The sequence below is a fragment of the Salvelinus sp. IW2-2015 genome, linkage group LG17 (genome assembly GCF_002910315.2).
Source record: "Salvelinus sp. IW2-2015 linkage group LG17, ASM291031v2, whole genome shotgun sequence".
Lineage (NCBI taxonomy): Eukaryota > Metazoa > Chordata > Actinopteri > Salmoniformes > Salmonidae > Salvelinus > Salvelinus sp. IW2-2015.
In genome coordinates this window covers 15,792,996-15,808,828 of record NC_036857.1, presented here as the reverse complement: position 1 = coordinate 15,808,828, position 15,833 = coordinate 15,792,996, and the positions used below count along the sequence as shown (strand labels likewise).

The 15,833-nt window shown below is 42.1% G+C and overlaps 1 protein-coding gene across 3 annotated transcripts; it reads right to left on the bottom strand.

Moving 5' to 3' along the window:
* Positions 1-3,920: 3,920 nt before the first annotated feature.
* On the bottom strand, positions 3,921-15,417 carry LOC111976943 (TBC1 domain family member 25). Of its 3 annotated transcripts, none has more exons than XM_024006125.2 (7): positions 14,966-15,417; positions 13,935-14,044; positions 13,287-13,441; positions 12,854-13,053; positions 12,565-12,756; positions 11,073-11,348; positions 3,921-9,716 (listed from the first exon to the last, which is right to left on the bottom strand). In XM_024006125.2, the coding sequence occupies exons 1-7, from the start codon at positions 15,008-15,010 to the stop codon at positions 7,965-7,967; spliced, it is 2,730 nt and encodes a 909-aa protein (XP_023861893.1). In that variant the 5' UTR covers positions 15,011-15,417; the 3' UTR covers positions 3,921-7,964. The 3 variants fall into 3 exon arrangements, with proteins under 3 accessions (XP_023861893.1, XP_023861894.1, XP_023861895.1); XM_024006126.2 differs by having other exon boundaries at positions 12,929-13,053; positions 14,966-15,415; XM_024006127.2 differs by lacking the exon at positions 14,966-15,417 and having other exon boundaries at positions 13,976-14,046.
* Between the last annotated feature and the right edge of the window lie 416 nt (positions 15,418-15,833).

The following is a 15,833-nucleotide window of genomic DNA, read 5'->3' as shown; positions in this document are numbered from 1 at the left end:
ACTTCTTGGCAGAGAGGCGGATAGCCTATCGTCGCACATCCTCATTCTCTACCTCTGGCACGCCGTAGAGTCTCAGGTTCCATCTTCTTGTGTATTGTTCCAGATCAGTGAGACGTCTATGGTAGACATTGTTATTCTTTTCCACATTTTCCACACTTTTTAAAACTTTGCGACACTCATTTTCACATCCTTGATTTCACCACATGCAAACTCCAGTCTTTTTCAAGCCTTCGATAACCATGGTGTTCGCATCAGACCTGGAGTTGATGAGTAAGGAAAGGGTAGAGTTCATTTGCACCTGTAACCTGTAAAGAGGGGAATTCGTCATCTTCAACAGCATTCGAAAGCATGAGATTATCCATAGGGCAAGCGTAGTTATGGCAGGTGTCTATAAGCACGTTCCTCTTGTAGAACGGCTAGCTTCTTCATTTCTTTTTTTGTCACGACTTCACATGGACATGCCAAAATAAATTATCCAATTATTATTCCAGTCACAGGAAAGTTCTTATATCTTGAACGAATAAAAACAGTAATAGTAATGACTGTAAACTTGTTTTTTTCACCATCTTTCTGAAATTTGGTGCGGAGCTCGGTAAAAAAGCATCTGTTCAAGCCGCCATCTTGGCCTCCCCCCAATCCGGGGTTTGAGAAGTCAATGAGAGACGAACATGTTTTTTCCTTAGTTGTTAATTTTCTCGAAATATAAAGGCACGACCTAGATTCGAGCTAATGGCTTAAGAATTTTATCATGTTATTACTCCAACTTCATGAAAGTGATAAACTGACACGTTTTTATTTTCGTTAAAAAATACTTTAATCGAAGGAGTGCCTTTGATTTGACGGCCTACAAATGCACAGTTTGGTGCGAGACGACCGTTAGACCCAATGATATTTCTGCACATGAGCTTAGCTAGCCAAGGTCGCCTAGACGTCGCCTACAAGTGTGATTGGGGATTTCTATTGGAGAAGCAGTTTATCAATATATTCGGCTCTATTTACTCTCAGATTCGAAATGCTAATTAGCAATACGGTAGACATCATGCAAGACTACAAATCCCTGTAAGCTCCTGCACGTCATCTTTAGTTGACACCTTTACTAACAGGTATTGTGTCAATTTAAAACTTGCACAAGACTGATCACATAATTGTCAATTTAAAGCAATAATTACTAAATTTAGCTAACATTAGATAGTTAATCCTGAGGTTCTTACCTTTGCCTCAATTTGGGAGTCTTGTCCAGATCTTCATGAAATTTGTAGTTCTTTATGGGGAGTAAAAACAGGCAAATATAATGCTAAAATTCACCTTGTCCTAGAGAGATTGACATGGTTATCAAAACGTCACGCCAGGGTAAGCCTACACGAAACACAGCCCTTATTTTAAGTGTTTTCCCGTATGGGTAAAATCCCGTATGGGTAAAAGGAATGGTGGAAAAACAATTGGAACCATTTCCTTGTTTGACCGCTAGGTTCTATGGGTATTATGACTCATACTGTGGTACTCTATTGCTGATGCTATGTATTCAGGCCAGGGAAAGATGTTGAAGTCACAGGTCGGCCATATTGGCACTCCCCAGAAAAAGGAGACCTCCATAGGAATTCATGGAATTCTACAGTATTTAAGGTGTCCAATCAAAAATGCATATTTTGACAAATGGGTAAAATAATATGTTAATTGTGTAGATACTCCTCTAAGAAAACTGATGGTCCAAACCTCATATCTCTATCATAATCACTTCAAAAGTTATTGAAGTGTTTACGCTTGTAGGATGTCCAGAATTAGGGTGACTAAATCAATGGATGCCAGAGAAAAAAATGGTGGTTTGCAACATGTCAGCTAGGCTGGATTCTGTGCAAGAATTAAAGCTACTGGCTACCTGACAGGCTCACTTTCCCGTTGAACTCGTCATCTTTCTTCTCAAATCTGAAGAACATAAAACAATATAGAGGTAAGATGGATATCGATTTTGACACATGACATGTAGTATTTTAATATTTTAGTATACGCTTTTCATATTCATTCAAAATTCCTGTTCTTTTTTTTGAAGATTTCTCACAAGAACAAGGGTATCTCTGTCAAGTATCAACTGAGCACTGAGCGTATACCAAGCGTTTTATTTTCAAAGACTTTTACATATATTTCAGCTCGTGTCATGCTAATTTAGCTTTTTGCGACCCGGGGGAAAGAACTTTGAAGATGACCACAAAATGTAAAACGGTGGGGGAGTGCCAAGATGGAGATGCGGTGGCTTCAAAACAGCGCCCCGTGTCAGTCATCTAGTGTATATACAAATCATTGGGATGGAAATACCTTTGCCAGTAAAATGTCCATATCTTTTTGAGTGAGTATTAGACAATTCACTCGAAAATCTATCTCAAGTGGATGGAAGCCTAACTATTGTCTTCATATAGTGAACATTTAACAACAAAAAGAATCTGAACCTTTCTCTCTGAAAATGTGCTTGATCTAGTGCAAACTTGTTACAGGTAGAAATTGTTTTTTGGTTAATGATACAACACTCAGTCATAATGACTGTTTTATGAATATATGAATAACTACAATTATTGAGTCTGTTTATTGGACAAATACACATATTGCTAGCATTCCATCTAGCAAGTTTCTTCAAGGGGTAAATGTTTAAACAGGCTTTAAAACACTATCATACAAAAAAACAAAGGAAACAAATAATCATCATTATAAGTTATTTCCAAATATCACTCAAAATCACAAGTACACTTCCAAATCAGGACAATAACTTATAAACCTTGTTAAAGGCCCTGTCCAGGAAATATGGTCAATTTTTTCAGGAAAAAAAATCTGACCTACAAATGCAGAAGTTCTGCAAATTGCAACCAATATTGCATTCAGAAGGAAGACTCAAAAGTAGTTGAGTGAAATTGCAAAGCTATTATACTGAACAAAAATATAAACACAACATGCAGCAATTTCAAAGATTTTACTGAGTTACAGTTAATATAAGGAAATCAGTCAATTGAAATAAAATCCTTATGCCCTAATCTATGGATTTCACGTGACTGGGAATACAGATATGCATCTGTTGGTCACAAATACCTTTAAAAAAAGGTAGGGGCGTGGATCAGTAAACCAGTCAGTATCTGGTGTGACCACCATTTTCCTCATGCAGTACATCTTCTTCGCATAGAGTTGCTCAAGCTGTTGATTGTGGCCTGTGGAATGTTGTCCCACTCCTGTTCAATGGCTGTGCGAAGTGGCGGGACCTGGAACACGATGTCATACACATTGATCCAGAGCATCCCAAACATGCTCAATGGGTGACATGTCTGGTGTGTATGCAGGCCATGGGAGAACTGGGACATTTTCAGCTTCCAGAAATTGTGTACAGATCCTTGCGACATGCATTATCATGCTGAAACATGAGGGGATGGCACAATGGGTCTCAAGATCTCACCACGGTATCTCTGTGCATTCAAATTGCTTATGCCTGTCCATACCATAACCCTAATACCACCATGGGGCACTCTGTTCACAACGATGACCCACACGACACCATACGTCTGAGGTTGTTAGGCCAGTTGGACATACAGCCAAATTCTCTAAAACAATGTTGGAGGCAGCTTATGGTAGAAAAATTAAAATTCAATTATCTGGCAACAGCTCTGGTGGACATTCCTGCAGTCAGCATGCCAATTGGAGGCTCCCTTCAAAACTTGAGACATCTGTGGCATTATGTTGTAACAAAAGGGCACATTTCTGAGTGGCATTTTATTGTCCCCAGCACAAGGTGTACCTTTGTAATGATCATGCTGTTTAATCAGCTTCTTGATATGCCACACCTGTCAGGTGGATGGATTATCTTTGCAAAGTTGAAATGCTCATTAACAGGGATGTAAACAAATTTGTGCACAACATTTGAGAGAAATAAGCTTTTTGTGCATACATACAATTTCTGAAATCTTTTATTTCAGCTCATGAAACATGTGACCAACACTTTACATGTTGCGTTTATATTTTTGTTGAGTATATTTCTACCTGTATGTTACACAACATTCTGTCCTGCTGAAAGTGGCCCATATAATTCACAGTGGAATGTTTAGCTTCAGAGTAAAACCTTGACCAATCAATCGAATATCTTACAGGAAAAGAGAATTCTCCAGACATACAGTTTCCAGACAAATATATTGGCACTCGTGCACTTTTCTTAAAATTCCTATTTCTTCTAAAATAAGTTGAAGTTGAAATTGAAAAAAAGCTTTATGTCTCCACACCTGGTTATTGGATTGCCAACATTGCAGAACCAATTGATTTATGTAAACTTTGTTTTCTAAACTAAAATTGTAAACTTAAGACAAATGGCATGGACAACATTATTGGCACCCCGGAGCTATAGTACTTGGTTGCTCAGACTTTTGCAAGACACAGTGCCTTTGGAAAGTATTCAGACCTCTTGACGTTTCCACATTTTGTTATTCTAAAATTGATTAAATTGTTCCCCCCCCCCCCCTCAAATCTACACACAATACCCCATAATGACTAAGCACAAACAGGTTCCGACATTTTCACAAATCTATTAAAAATATATATATATATATATGTATATATTATATTACATAAGTATTCAGACTCTTTATTCAGTACTTTGTTGAAGCACCTTTGGCAGCGATTACAGCCTCAAGTCTTTTTGGGTATGACACTACAAGCTTGGCACACCTGTATTTGGGGAGTTTCTCCCATTCCTCTCTGCAGATCCTCTCAAGCTCTGTCAGATTGGATGGGGAGCGTCGTTGCACAGCTATTTTCAGGTCTCTCCAGAGATATTCGATTGGGTTCAAGTACGGGCTCTGGCTGGGCCACTCAAGGACATTCACAGACTTGTCCCGAAGCCACTCCTGCATTGTTTTTGCTGTGTGCTTAGGGTCGTTGTTCTGTTGGAAGGTGAACCCTCACCCCAGTCTGAGGTCCTGAGCGCTCTGGAGCAGGTTTTCATCAAGGATCTCTCTGTACTTTGCGCCGTTCATCTTTCCCTCGACTGACTAGTCTCTCAGTCCCTGCCGCTGAAAAACATCCCCACAGCATGATGCTGCCATTACCATGCTTCATCGTAGGGAGGGTGCCAGGTTTCCTCCAGACGTGATGCTTGGCATTCAGGCCAAAAAGTTCAATCTTGGTTTCATCAGATCAGAGAATGTTGTTTCTCATGGTCTGAGAGCCCTTTAGGTTCCTTCTGGTAAACTCCAAGCGGGCTGTCATGTGCCTTTTACTGAGGAGTGGCTTCCACCTGATTGGTGGAGTGCTGCAGAGATGGGAGAACCTTACAGAAGGACAACCATCTCCACAGAGGAAGACTGGAGCTCTGTCAGAGTAACCATCGGGTTCTTGGTCACCTCTCTGACCAAGGCCCTTCTCCACCGATTGCTCAGTTTGGCCTGGTGTACAGCTCTAGGAAGAGTCTTGGTGGTTCCAAACTTGTTCCCTTTAAGAATGATGGAGGCCACTGTGTTTTTGGGGACCTTCAATGAGGACCTTCAATGAAAGCAGAAATGCTTTGGTACCCTTCCCCAGATCTGTGACGACACAATCCTGTCTTGGAGCTCTACGGACAATTCCTTCCAATTCCATGGCTTGGTTTTTGCTATGACATGCACTGTCAACCCTTGAACCTTGTGTAGACAGGTGTGTGCCTTTCCAAATCATGTCCAATCAATTGAATTTTACCACAGGTGGACTCCAATCAAGTTTTAGAAACGTCTCAAGGACAATCAATGGAAACAGGATGCACCTGAGCTCAGTTTTGAGTCTCAGCAAAGGGTCTTTTTTATTTATTTTTATTTTTTATTTTACCGTTATTTTACCAGGTAAGTTGACTGAGAACACGTTCTCATTTGCAGCAACGACCTGGGGAATAGTTACAGGGGAGAGGAGGGGGATGAATGAGCCAATTGTAAACTGGGGATTATTAGGTGTCTGAATAGTTATGTAAATAAGGTATTTGTTTTACATTTTAAAGTTTTCGCTCTGTGTGTAGAATAAGTTAATCTGTTTTAGAATAAGGCTGTAACATAACATAAAATGTGGAAAAAGTGAAGGGGTCTGAATATTTTAAAAATGTACTGTAACTGCCAACAAATGCTTCTTGTAGCCATCAATGAACTTGCTGCTCCTTTCTACTGTCAATTTGTCCCACTCTTCAGCAGCAAACTGCTCTAATTCTTCAATATTTGAGGGGTGCCCTCCACCAACTGCTGTTTTCAGCTCTCGCCATTGGTTATAGATGTGATTCAGATCTGGACTCTTTGCTGGCCAGTCCAGAGTTTCTTCTTGAACCATTCCAGCGTGCTTCTGATGTGTGTTCGGGGTTGTTGACCTGCTGGAAGACCCACAACATTTAACATAGACAGTTTTTGTACACTGGGTTGAACATTGCACTCCAAACCACCTTGATAATCTGCTGAGTTAATCTGAATGTATTGTACACATTCAAGCCCCGTACCAGTGGTAGCAAACCTCCCCCATGTTTTATTGTGGAGAGGGTGTTATTTTCTTCGAATGCTTAATTTGTCCGTTGGTTGAAAATCCAATAAGGTGTGGTGACCAAAAGTTAATTTTTGATTAAACTTATTAGAGAAGAAATAGGGAATTATTTAAGAAAAGTTCAGGGGTGACCATATATGGCCAGAACTGTGCAATATAACATTAATTTACACATTTATAACCATTCTCATGAAGCCGGGATGAATCCTATACTTTATGAAATCTTTTAGCACCATATAGTAACTATGTGCACATTGTGCAATGTACACACCTAGGGCCATACATGATCTAGGGCAAATGCAAAATTTGCGCATCCATTTTTTGTTATCGATTGAATGATCCATTGAACCCCTGAATAGCAAAACATTCCCATTTAATACAGTATATTGTTCAGATCATAGTGGTTATGTGTGATTCAAAAGCAAACAATAGTCAATTGTGAGTGCAAATGCAGAAACTGGCCATGAAACTGCAGTACTGAAACCCATCCATTTCTTATAAGGCCTCTCCCAATATACTGTAACTTTTCTTTGCCATTCAGATTCCTATGGGGCACACCATGCTTCATAGTATTTCTAAATATACTGTAACTTTTCTTTGCCATTCAGATTCCTATGGGGCACACCATGCTTCATAGTATTTCTAAAGAAAATAACTTCATCTCACCTTGATATTTAAAATGTGACCTTGCAACAACAAAATTATACAGTATTGAAATTATTTTGATAGAAAATGTAATGATACACAATGCAATTACTGACTCACGAATATAACCTTTACAAAGCTCAGTTGCTGTTGTTAGTGTCCTCATAATCACTATGCTGGCATTTGTGCAGTCAAATACAGGCATATTTTATATATTCTCAACAGGGCATTTTTAAGGGGAATCGCATGACTCATTCATACTGTTCATATTTCTCCATAGTTCCAATGGCCAGCGCCCACTCCAACTGTAGCCAAGTCAGGGAACAGAGGGGGCAGAGCTTGAACCAGAAACCATACACACTGCCGTTATGCTAAAGAGTCCAGACTAGCAATGTGCCAGTGTTGGTTCTTAGCAGTGTGATCACACAACTAGAGCTCTTTGGTCAAGAAGACACAGTTGTGGCTTATCCAATGAGGTTCTTATCTATGTTAACCATATAAAAGGTAAAAGGTATTTGAAACATTATTATTATCCCTGTAACTAAAAGTTTGAAACAGTAAAAACTCAATGGATGAGTGCATAGCAAGGCAAGAGTAAGCATGAGGACTTGTCGATTAGAGGAAATGGAGTGAAGAGCAATACTGACAGCATAGACATGAAAAACGTACAGTAGTAACCTTCTAGTCAAGTCTGGTATGGGTGGAGAGCTAAATAAGATGAGCAACGATAAAGGGACAAACAGCTGGACTAGGCAACCATTAGTCATTGTACTGTAAATGTGTTGGGGATGGGGATATAGTGACAGAAGTCAAGAGGAGGGAGAGAGGGAGACAGGTGAAGGGGCAGGTATGGTATCAGCCAGATTATAGGTGGAGTTGGGAGAGGATGACAAAGGGGTAAAAAGAGGCCTGGTGGCAGAGGGGGGCGGGGAGTGGAAAGCAGCAGTGACTGTGGTGGGCGAGTCCGAGCTGACCTCATCCCCTTCCTCTGAATCCCACACCTCACTCTGCAGGTAGTCCGCAAACAAGGCCTTGGCGCGCTGCAGCACCCTGCCCAGATTGTGTCGCCGAACAAGGCGGTCAAAGTGCATAGCCAGCTCGTTGTAATCAAAGCTGTTCTTTATAATGTGGTCTCGATGCTCCAACAGGATTGACAGGCAAAGGAACAACATGAAAGGATTCCCTTTACCAAACTCTTGAGGCGGTGGCAGGGAACAAGGTTTGATGGTGGTATTCTCTGGTTTGGTTGAATTTGGAGTGTTGGGCGCAGTGCTGGAGGCTCTGCTGCAAGGAGAAGGGAGGTTACTGGGAAAGGACTTGTTGACTGTGCTGACCGGCAGCGAAGGAAGAGCTCTCCCGAAGGACAAAATAGGGGAGGAGAGCAATGATCTAGTCAGTAGGGGAGAGGAAACCAAGGACCTCCCTGTTGGGGTAGCGGGAGAGTTAGCTCCGGTTCCGTTCGGCACCGAGGCAAAGGAAGCAAATCCTCTTGTGGCTTTCTCTGGCGACTCAACCCTTCCGTTGGGTAAAATGGGGGAGGTGTACTTTGGTGACGGGGTGTCTGGGGAGGCACCTCTCCAACTTGAGGGGGAGGGAGTGGAGCCTGGAGACAAAGAGGAACCATTCTTCCAGCTTGGCAGACCATGAGGAAATGGGGAGACCGGAGATGCTGTTTGTCCATTAGGGGAGCTCCTCTCCTCCGTCTCTGGGCTGGAGGACTTGTCATCATCCGTTATAAGAGGTGCTCTCTCCCCTGGATCCTCCTCGCTGTCCTCGGTGCCCTGCCGGGCCGGTGGACTTGATACAGGGTGCAAGGAGGCTTCCATCTCAACAGGACCCTCTGGTGGGTCTCTCTCCACGAAATCAAAGCTGTCCTTGTTCCGTGCATTGTAGTATTTGAACTCACCAAAACTGGTCTGCTTCTCAAAGGGAGGAACAGGTGCATTGTTGTGCGCCTTCTCCTCTCCTACGTAAGGCATGTCGAAGTTCCCCTCACCCTCTCTTCTGGCTCCTCTGTCCTCCCGCTCTCCTTCCTCCATGTCGATCTTTCTCCCGCCGTCTGCCTCCTCTCTTGAAGGCCTCAACATGTGTCGTCGCCGCTGCTTCTCTTTCTGCTCCCCTTCTTCTTCACCTGCGAAAGCAGGCCTCTTTTCAACACCACTCTCAGATGTCATTCTGGTCTGGTCTGTCTCTAGGGGCGGCCCAAAAAGCTCCACTTCCGTTTCGGGAGGATCAGGAGGCAGGGAGCTCCAGGTGACCTCCAGCATCCTCAGGGCATCGTCGAAGGCAAACTCCCGTTTGAGTTCCAAGAGCAGCCAGCGGTAACAGAAGAACAGGTCATCAGCTCCGCGGGACACCAAATAACAGTAGAACTCGGGGTCTGAGTACTGCAGTAGCAGCTTCAGATGCTGGAACTTGACGGACATGAGTTGGCCATCCGGGCGGAAATTGCCCTCTAGGCGTTTCATGATGCCACAGAAACAGATGAATGCATGTGCCTCATTGTCCATAACGGCAAGTATCGGAGAAGCGATGTCACTCATGCCTTGGCAGTACGACACCTACRAAACAGAGTTGAAATGAATTAAAACACAGCAAAAACTAGGATTACATACACTACATGAACAAAAGTATGTGGACACCTGCTTGCCAAACATTTAATTCCAAAATATTGGGCATTAATATGGAATTGGTTCCATTCAGCCACAAGAGCATTAGTGAGGTCGGGCACTGATGTTGGGCGTTTAGGCCTGGCTCGCAGTCGGTGTTTCAATTATTCTCAAAGTTGTTCGATGGGGTTGAGGTCAGGCCTCTGTGCAGGCCAGTGAAGTTCTTCCACACCGATCTCGACAAACCATTTCTGTATGGAACCCGCTGTGTGCACAGGGGCATTGTCATACTGAAACAGGAAAGGGTCTTTCCTCAAACTGTTGCCACAAAGTTGGAAGCACTTAATCGTCTAGAATGTCATTATTAACTGTAACGTTAAGATTTCCCTAGCCCGAAACATGAGAAACAGCCCCAGACCATTATTCCTCATGCACCAAACTTTACAGTTGGCACTATGCATTTGGGAAGGTAGCGCTCTCCTGGCATCTGCCAAACCCAAAATCGTCCGTCGGACTGCCAGATGGTAAAGCATGATTCATCCCTCCAGAGAACGTTTTTCCACTACTCCAGAGTCCAATGGCAGCGAGCTTTACACCACTCCAGCCAACGCTTGGCATTGCAATCTTAGGGTTGTGTGTGGCTGCTCAGCCATGGAAACCATTTCATAAAGCTCGCGACAAACTGTTATTGTGCTGATGTTGCTTCCAGAGGCAGTTTGGAACTCGGTAGTGAGTGTTGCAACCGAAGACAGACAATTATTTTATGAGCTGTGCGCTTTAGCACTCGGCTATCCCGTTCTGTGAGCTCGTGTGACCTACCACTTCGTGGCTGAGCCATTGTTGCTCCTAGATGTTTCCACTTCACAATAACAGAACTTACAGTTGACCGGGGCAGCTCTAGCAGGGCAGAAATTTGAGAAACTGACTTGTTGGAAAGGTGGCAACCTATGACGGTGCCACATTGAAAGTCCCTGAGTTCTTCAGTAAGGCCATTCTACTGCCAATGTTTGTCTATGGAGATTACATGGCTGTGTGCTCCATTTTGCACACCTGTCAGCAATGGGTGTGGCTGAAATAGACAAATCCACTAATTTGAAGGGGTGTCCACATACGTTTGTCTATATACTGTATCACTGCAAGCAGACAGAGTTTACTAATCATAACTCAAAAGCAAATAGACAGAATTGAAGACGCCAAACACCAGCGTTGAGCATATATTTGTTCTCACTGAGCTAATGACACCACACCCCTTAGCATGTCAAGGAATGTAAAAGGAAAAGAGGACAGAGAAATAATTGATCCCAACACCTGTGGATGTGTAATGGCAAAGGTGGTAAGCAGGTCGGTGAGAGCGGTGAGGTGGGGGCTGTCCTCGGAGCCGGCGTAATAGGGATGGGCCCGGTCGGTCCTCAGGACGTCCTTCAGTACGTTGCCCCTGATGAACTCCAGGTCCTCTGGACTGACCCTAGCTGACCACTCCCCCTTTAGCTGGTCGTACTCCCTAGTCTTTCTCTTCATGTAGTCCATCCTCTCCTGACCGGTCAGCCCATCGGGGTACACGTTCAGGAGGTAACGCCACACAACCTGGAAACAGAGGAAATGACAGATCTGAAATTCTTTTTACCACAAAATGTCCATTGGAGAAGGGGTTTGACATGTAGGATATACACCAGCATTTTGTAGGCTCTATACTCCAGTATTTTGAATTTTAGATCAAATGTTTCATATGAGGCGACAGTAAAGAACACTTCTACATTGATGTGGATGCTACCACGATTACAGATAATCTTGAAGGAATTGTGAATAATGATGAGTGAGAAAGTTAAAGGCACAAAGATCATACCCCCAAGAGATGCTAACCTATCACCATTACCAATAACAGTGGAGGTTAGCATTTTTTTCATCATTATCCACAATTCATTCATGATTATCCGTAATCATGGTAGCATCCACATTAATGTAAAGTGTTCAAAAACATATTCTATTCTTATTTACAATGACAATACATTATATACCATTCCCTTCTATTAGACACAACATCATCTGAAAAACAACCAAAACAAATGTTGCAAGGTTGTTGTAGTCTTGGCATGCTAGAAATATGGGACCAAATACTAAACTTTTGACTACTTTAATACACATAAGTGAATTTGTCCAAATACTTATACCTTCAAATGGGGGGGACAAGATACATAAAGTGCTTTCATTTCTAAATGGTAAAACAGATGTGTGAAAATACCATAAAATAAAAGGTGAAATTCTGTACTGCCACCTCAGAGCCAAATTAAATGTTTTAGCTTCACTATCTAAAATATCTATGTTCATACAATACAGTGAGTGTATAGTAATTTAACAATATAGCTCTTCTACATCCAAATGGCATTTCTTTGTGCTCATTTTTATCATACATTCATGTTCCACATTGAATGACCTACATAGATACTCTGTTTACACTCCGAAGTGAAACATGGATACACCCAAATGCTTTAGTCCGACATCTAATTCACACTTCCGGAAATTATTAATATCCAAAGACCATAATTATACAATTCCCGTCAATGTTTTGGAGACCATGGGCCCTTCTCAAACTCAAATGTCTGCATAAATCTCATTGACACCAATGCATGGTTACGAGAAAGTCTAAGTTAAACACACTCAAGTTAAGATTCGGCCCTATGGGATTTTATATGATATTCTAGTACTTTCAATTATATTTGTGAAATGCTTTGGTATCGAGGGTTAAAAGAGCTGTCTGTTAGCACACTTGTTGTTGGAATCTCTTCAGTGAATGCTCTGTTACCTTGCGTAGTGAAGGCTCTACCCCACCATGATAGATGCGTAGCCTCAGTTCCTCTGGTCGGGAAAGCTGGCCCTGGCCGTTGAGGTAACTGTGGAACTCCGCATCGCTCAAAGGGGGCTTGAAAGGCTTCACCTCCTCCCCGTAAGACCAGCTCAAGGCCTGTTGTACTCTGGACAGTGTTCGACCCATCATCTGAACAGAGACAGACAGCAAGAGATTAAACCGCAGGTGGGTCATTGGGAGCAACACTAACCTAAGAACTGGAGATATTTAGCATTAGCAGAAGGACCTGACTCAAGGCAGCAGTGACTGGCTGGTAAAAAAGATGGCTGACAGGGTGAAGAGCGAGAGCGTTGTCAGTAACCTGGGACAGTAGGGACTGGGTGAAGGGGAGGGCCGCAGCCGCCAAGGACCTCCTATCCCCGGGAAGCTGGTCAGAACAAATCACTTCTTTGGGGCTTATTATGTCCCAGTCTTCCATAACGGGACCTAAAAGGAAGAAAGTGGAAAAACGAGATGGTCAATAAAATGGGACTGTATGAAGGAGAGGCCAACAAATACATTGCAAAAAAAAAAAAGCTTCAATAGGAAAGAGATACTTGACAAACTAATTTAACACATATCCCAAAAACATATACTGAATGAAAGCGTGCACACACACAAGTTCTTCAGGTGGTGACCAATAGGAACACATCAACAGAACGTTTGACAGGTCTGCTTACTGTCTTCGGCAGGCTTAATGTCCATCTTGAGCTGTAGATAAGGTTTAGCTGCACTGACAAATGCAGCATCTAAATCCCAGTCAGACAGGAGCGAAAGATACACTTCCAAACCTCCACGGTCCCGGGATAGGTAACTTATTCCAAAGTTGCGTTTGCTAAATAGGAAACAAGAAAATAGCTGATAGCAATATTTAAAAGGCTGATATCAATTCTAGAAAGCATGGCAATCCAAGTCATTCCATATCCATCTCCATAACGTTTTCTAACTTTATTGTAGGCAAAGCTTTCTCCCAAAACAATACTTTCTAATAATGTCTGCAGAATGGTGAAAGTGCAAAATAATTGTGGAATTCAGATATGCTGTCAATGTTTAGCACTATCCATGGAGTTTTTAAACTATGGCGCACGACATGGTTAAATGCGCCAACAAATCAGCACAATCTACTTTTTCAAACTGCAGCCATCTTGGAGCTAAAATGAGGATCATGTACACTGTGCTAATGCCAATACAAAAAAGAGTAACGAAGACCAGTACAAAAGTCAAACTTAGTAAAGTGCATGGAGGCTGCCATTTTTATGCACCTCCACAATTCTGCTTGCCATGTCAATCAACAGCACTGTAGACATTATGTTGATGCTCCTCCTCACCCATTTAACTCAAAGGCTCGGATGAGGATGTGCTGTAGCACCTCAAGTGATGTTATCTGAGGATCCACAGCAAATGAGCGAAACTCCACTGGCAGCATCCCCTCACACTTCTGAGGAAGGCGAGAAACAATAATGTAAACATTCATTGTAGGCCTATTTCATATCATCACTGTAAATCGTGTGACTGAATCAATGTCATTCTTTAGTTCCAATAAAAAGGCTAGCCTGGGTTCCAGAATTAAGTTTTGAAATTCAGTTAACCCAGGCTACCAAAAGCAAACAACAAAGGTGAATGTCATAAATAGCAGACTGACCTTCTACAATGACAGACTAACCTTTTTTTGTAACGATTGGGTCGTAGATCAAAAATGGTGTAGGCTATTTTTGTCACCAGTTCTCAGTCAAGAGCTCAGAGCTGTTCTGGTGATGACGGCGATGTTAACTAAATGACTCACTACTATTACTAAAGCATCAAAACAAGGTTATAATAACCAGCCACGTCACTGTGGAGTTCTGTCTGTGAATAACTGAGTTCCTTATTTGGTATAACACAATAAACCAACCTGACTAGCTGTCAAGATTCGCGGGTTTTAGTTGACTCTCAATATTTCTTTAAAATTGTTTCCCCGGTGCACGATCACATATAAACACCAGCAGCAGGTAGTTAGTTAGTTAGACCTATTGTCAATAATCGAATCTTCCTAATCCGTTATTTTTCATTGATACATTTTTTACTTTTTGTAGTCAGAAGATCCAAGAGGGTTACGTTCAGAATAACTGTCCACTATTACTCATTAGATGTTAGCAGGATCAATGCTAAAACAAAAAACAAAGCACTGTTCTGGGTAGAAGAAAAGGATAGCAGTTCAAACTGCTACAAGCTAACGCAAAAGTCACCAACATTTAACGAGAAATGGCCAAAATACGTCAGCCACAGTGATAACAATAAAGCTAGCTACCTGGAAATGTGATACATGTCAAAGGGTACCCCAAGCTAGCTGCAGCTATTCCAACGTTCACATATTCCTCACCTTTACTTTGACACGCACTACGCCCCTCTCCTCATCAGTTGCCATGTTGATGAGGAGTCCACTGGACCCACGAAGGTTGTATTCAATTAGATTTTTCTTACATAGGCATTTGTCAAATTGGAAGAGAACGGTTGCGGCGACTCATGTTTTTCAGTCGCCGCTTTGTTCAGACCTGTACATCTGCGACAATAAGAGAAATCTGCTTCCTGTTTGACGGAAATTTGTTTAAAAATAAAAGCTTATTCACACATTTGCAGTACTTCACTGAAGTTAATTTGTCAAAGGTTATTTCCGTGATTATGTTCAGAGTAACAAGAAACAGAAAATATAATTTACTACAGAATTTGAGTATAATCCGATGTTAATATTCTAGCTCAAAATTTGAAAAATACCCAAAATGCCTTTCTTGCTAACAAATGAGGACTTTTAATATCTCCAAAAAATATTGAAGTTTCAGCCTTCACGCCTGGAACACAGGATATGACGCACGTATACATTACATCATTTAGTGCTGCTGATGGTACGTTTAAGGACACTCGGAACTCGGTAATTTCCAACATGGAAACTCTTCGTAGAAAGATGACGCCCTAGTTTCCCAATGGAAAGTGTGTACTTTTTGGGGGCTAGACTGTAAACTCTCCTTCCAGACTCACATTAAGCATCTCCAATCCAAAGTTAAATCTAGAATCGGCTTCCTATTTCGCAACAAAGCCTCCTTCACTCATGCTGCCAAACATACCCTCGTAAAAATGACTATCCTACCGATCCTTGACTTCGGCGATGTCATTTACAAAATTGCCTCCAACACTCTACTCAGCAAATTGGATGCAGTCTATCACAGTGCCATCCGTTTTGTCACCAAAGCCCC

What these genes read in the sequence shown, in the direction of transcription:
- LOC111976943 (XM_024006125.2), bottom strand. Translation starts at nt 15,010, where the DNA reads ATGGCAACTGATGAGGAGAGGGGCGTAGTGCGTGTCAAAGTAAAG. An exon ending in TAGTGCGTGTCAAAGTAAAG is followed by an intron (nt 14,045 to 14,965) that starts GTGAGGAATATG and finishes CGCCTTCCTCAG; the next exon opens with AAGTGTGAGGGGATGCTGCC. An exon ending in CGAGCCTTTGAGTTAAATGG is followed by an intron (nt 13,442 to 13,934) that starts GTGAGGAGGAGC and finishes TTTCCTATTTAG; the next exon opens with CAAACGCAACTTTGGAATAA.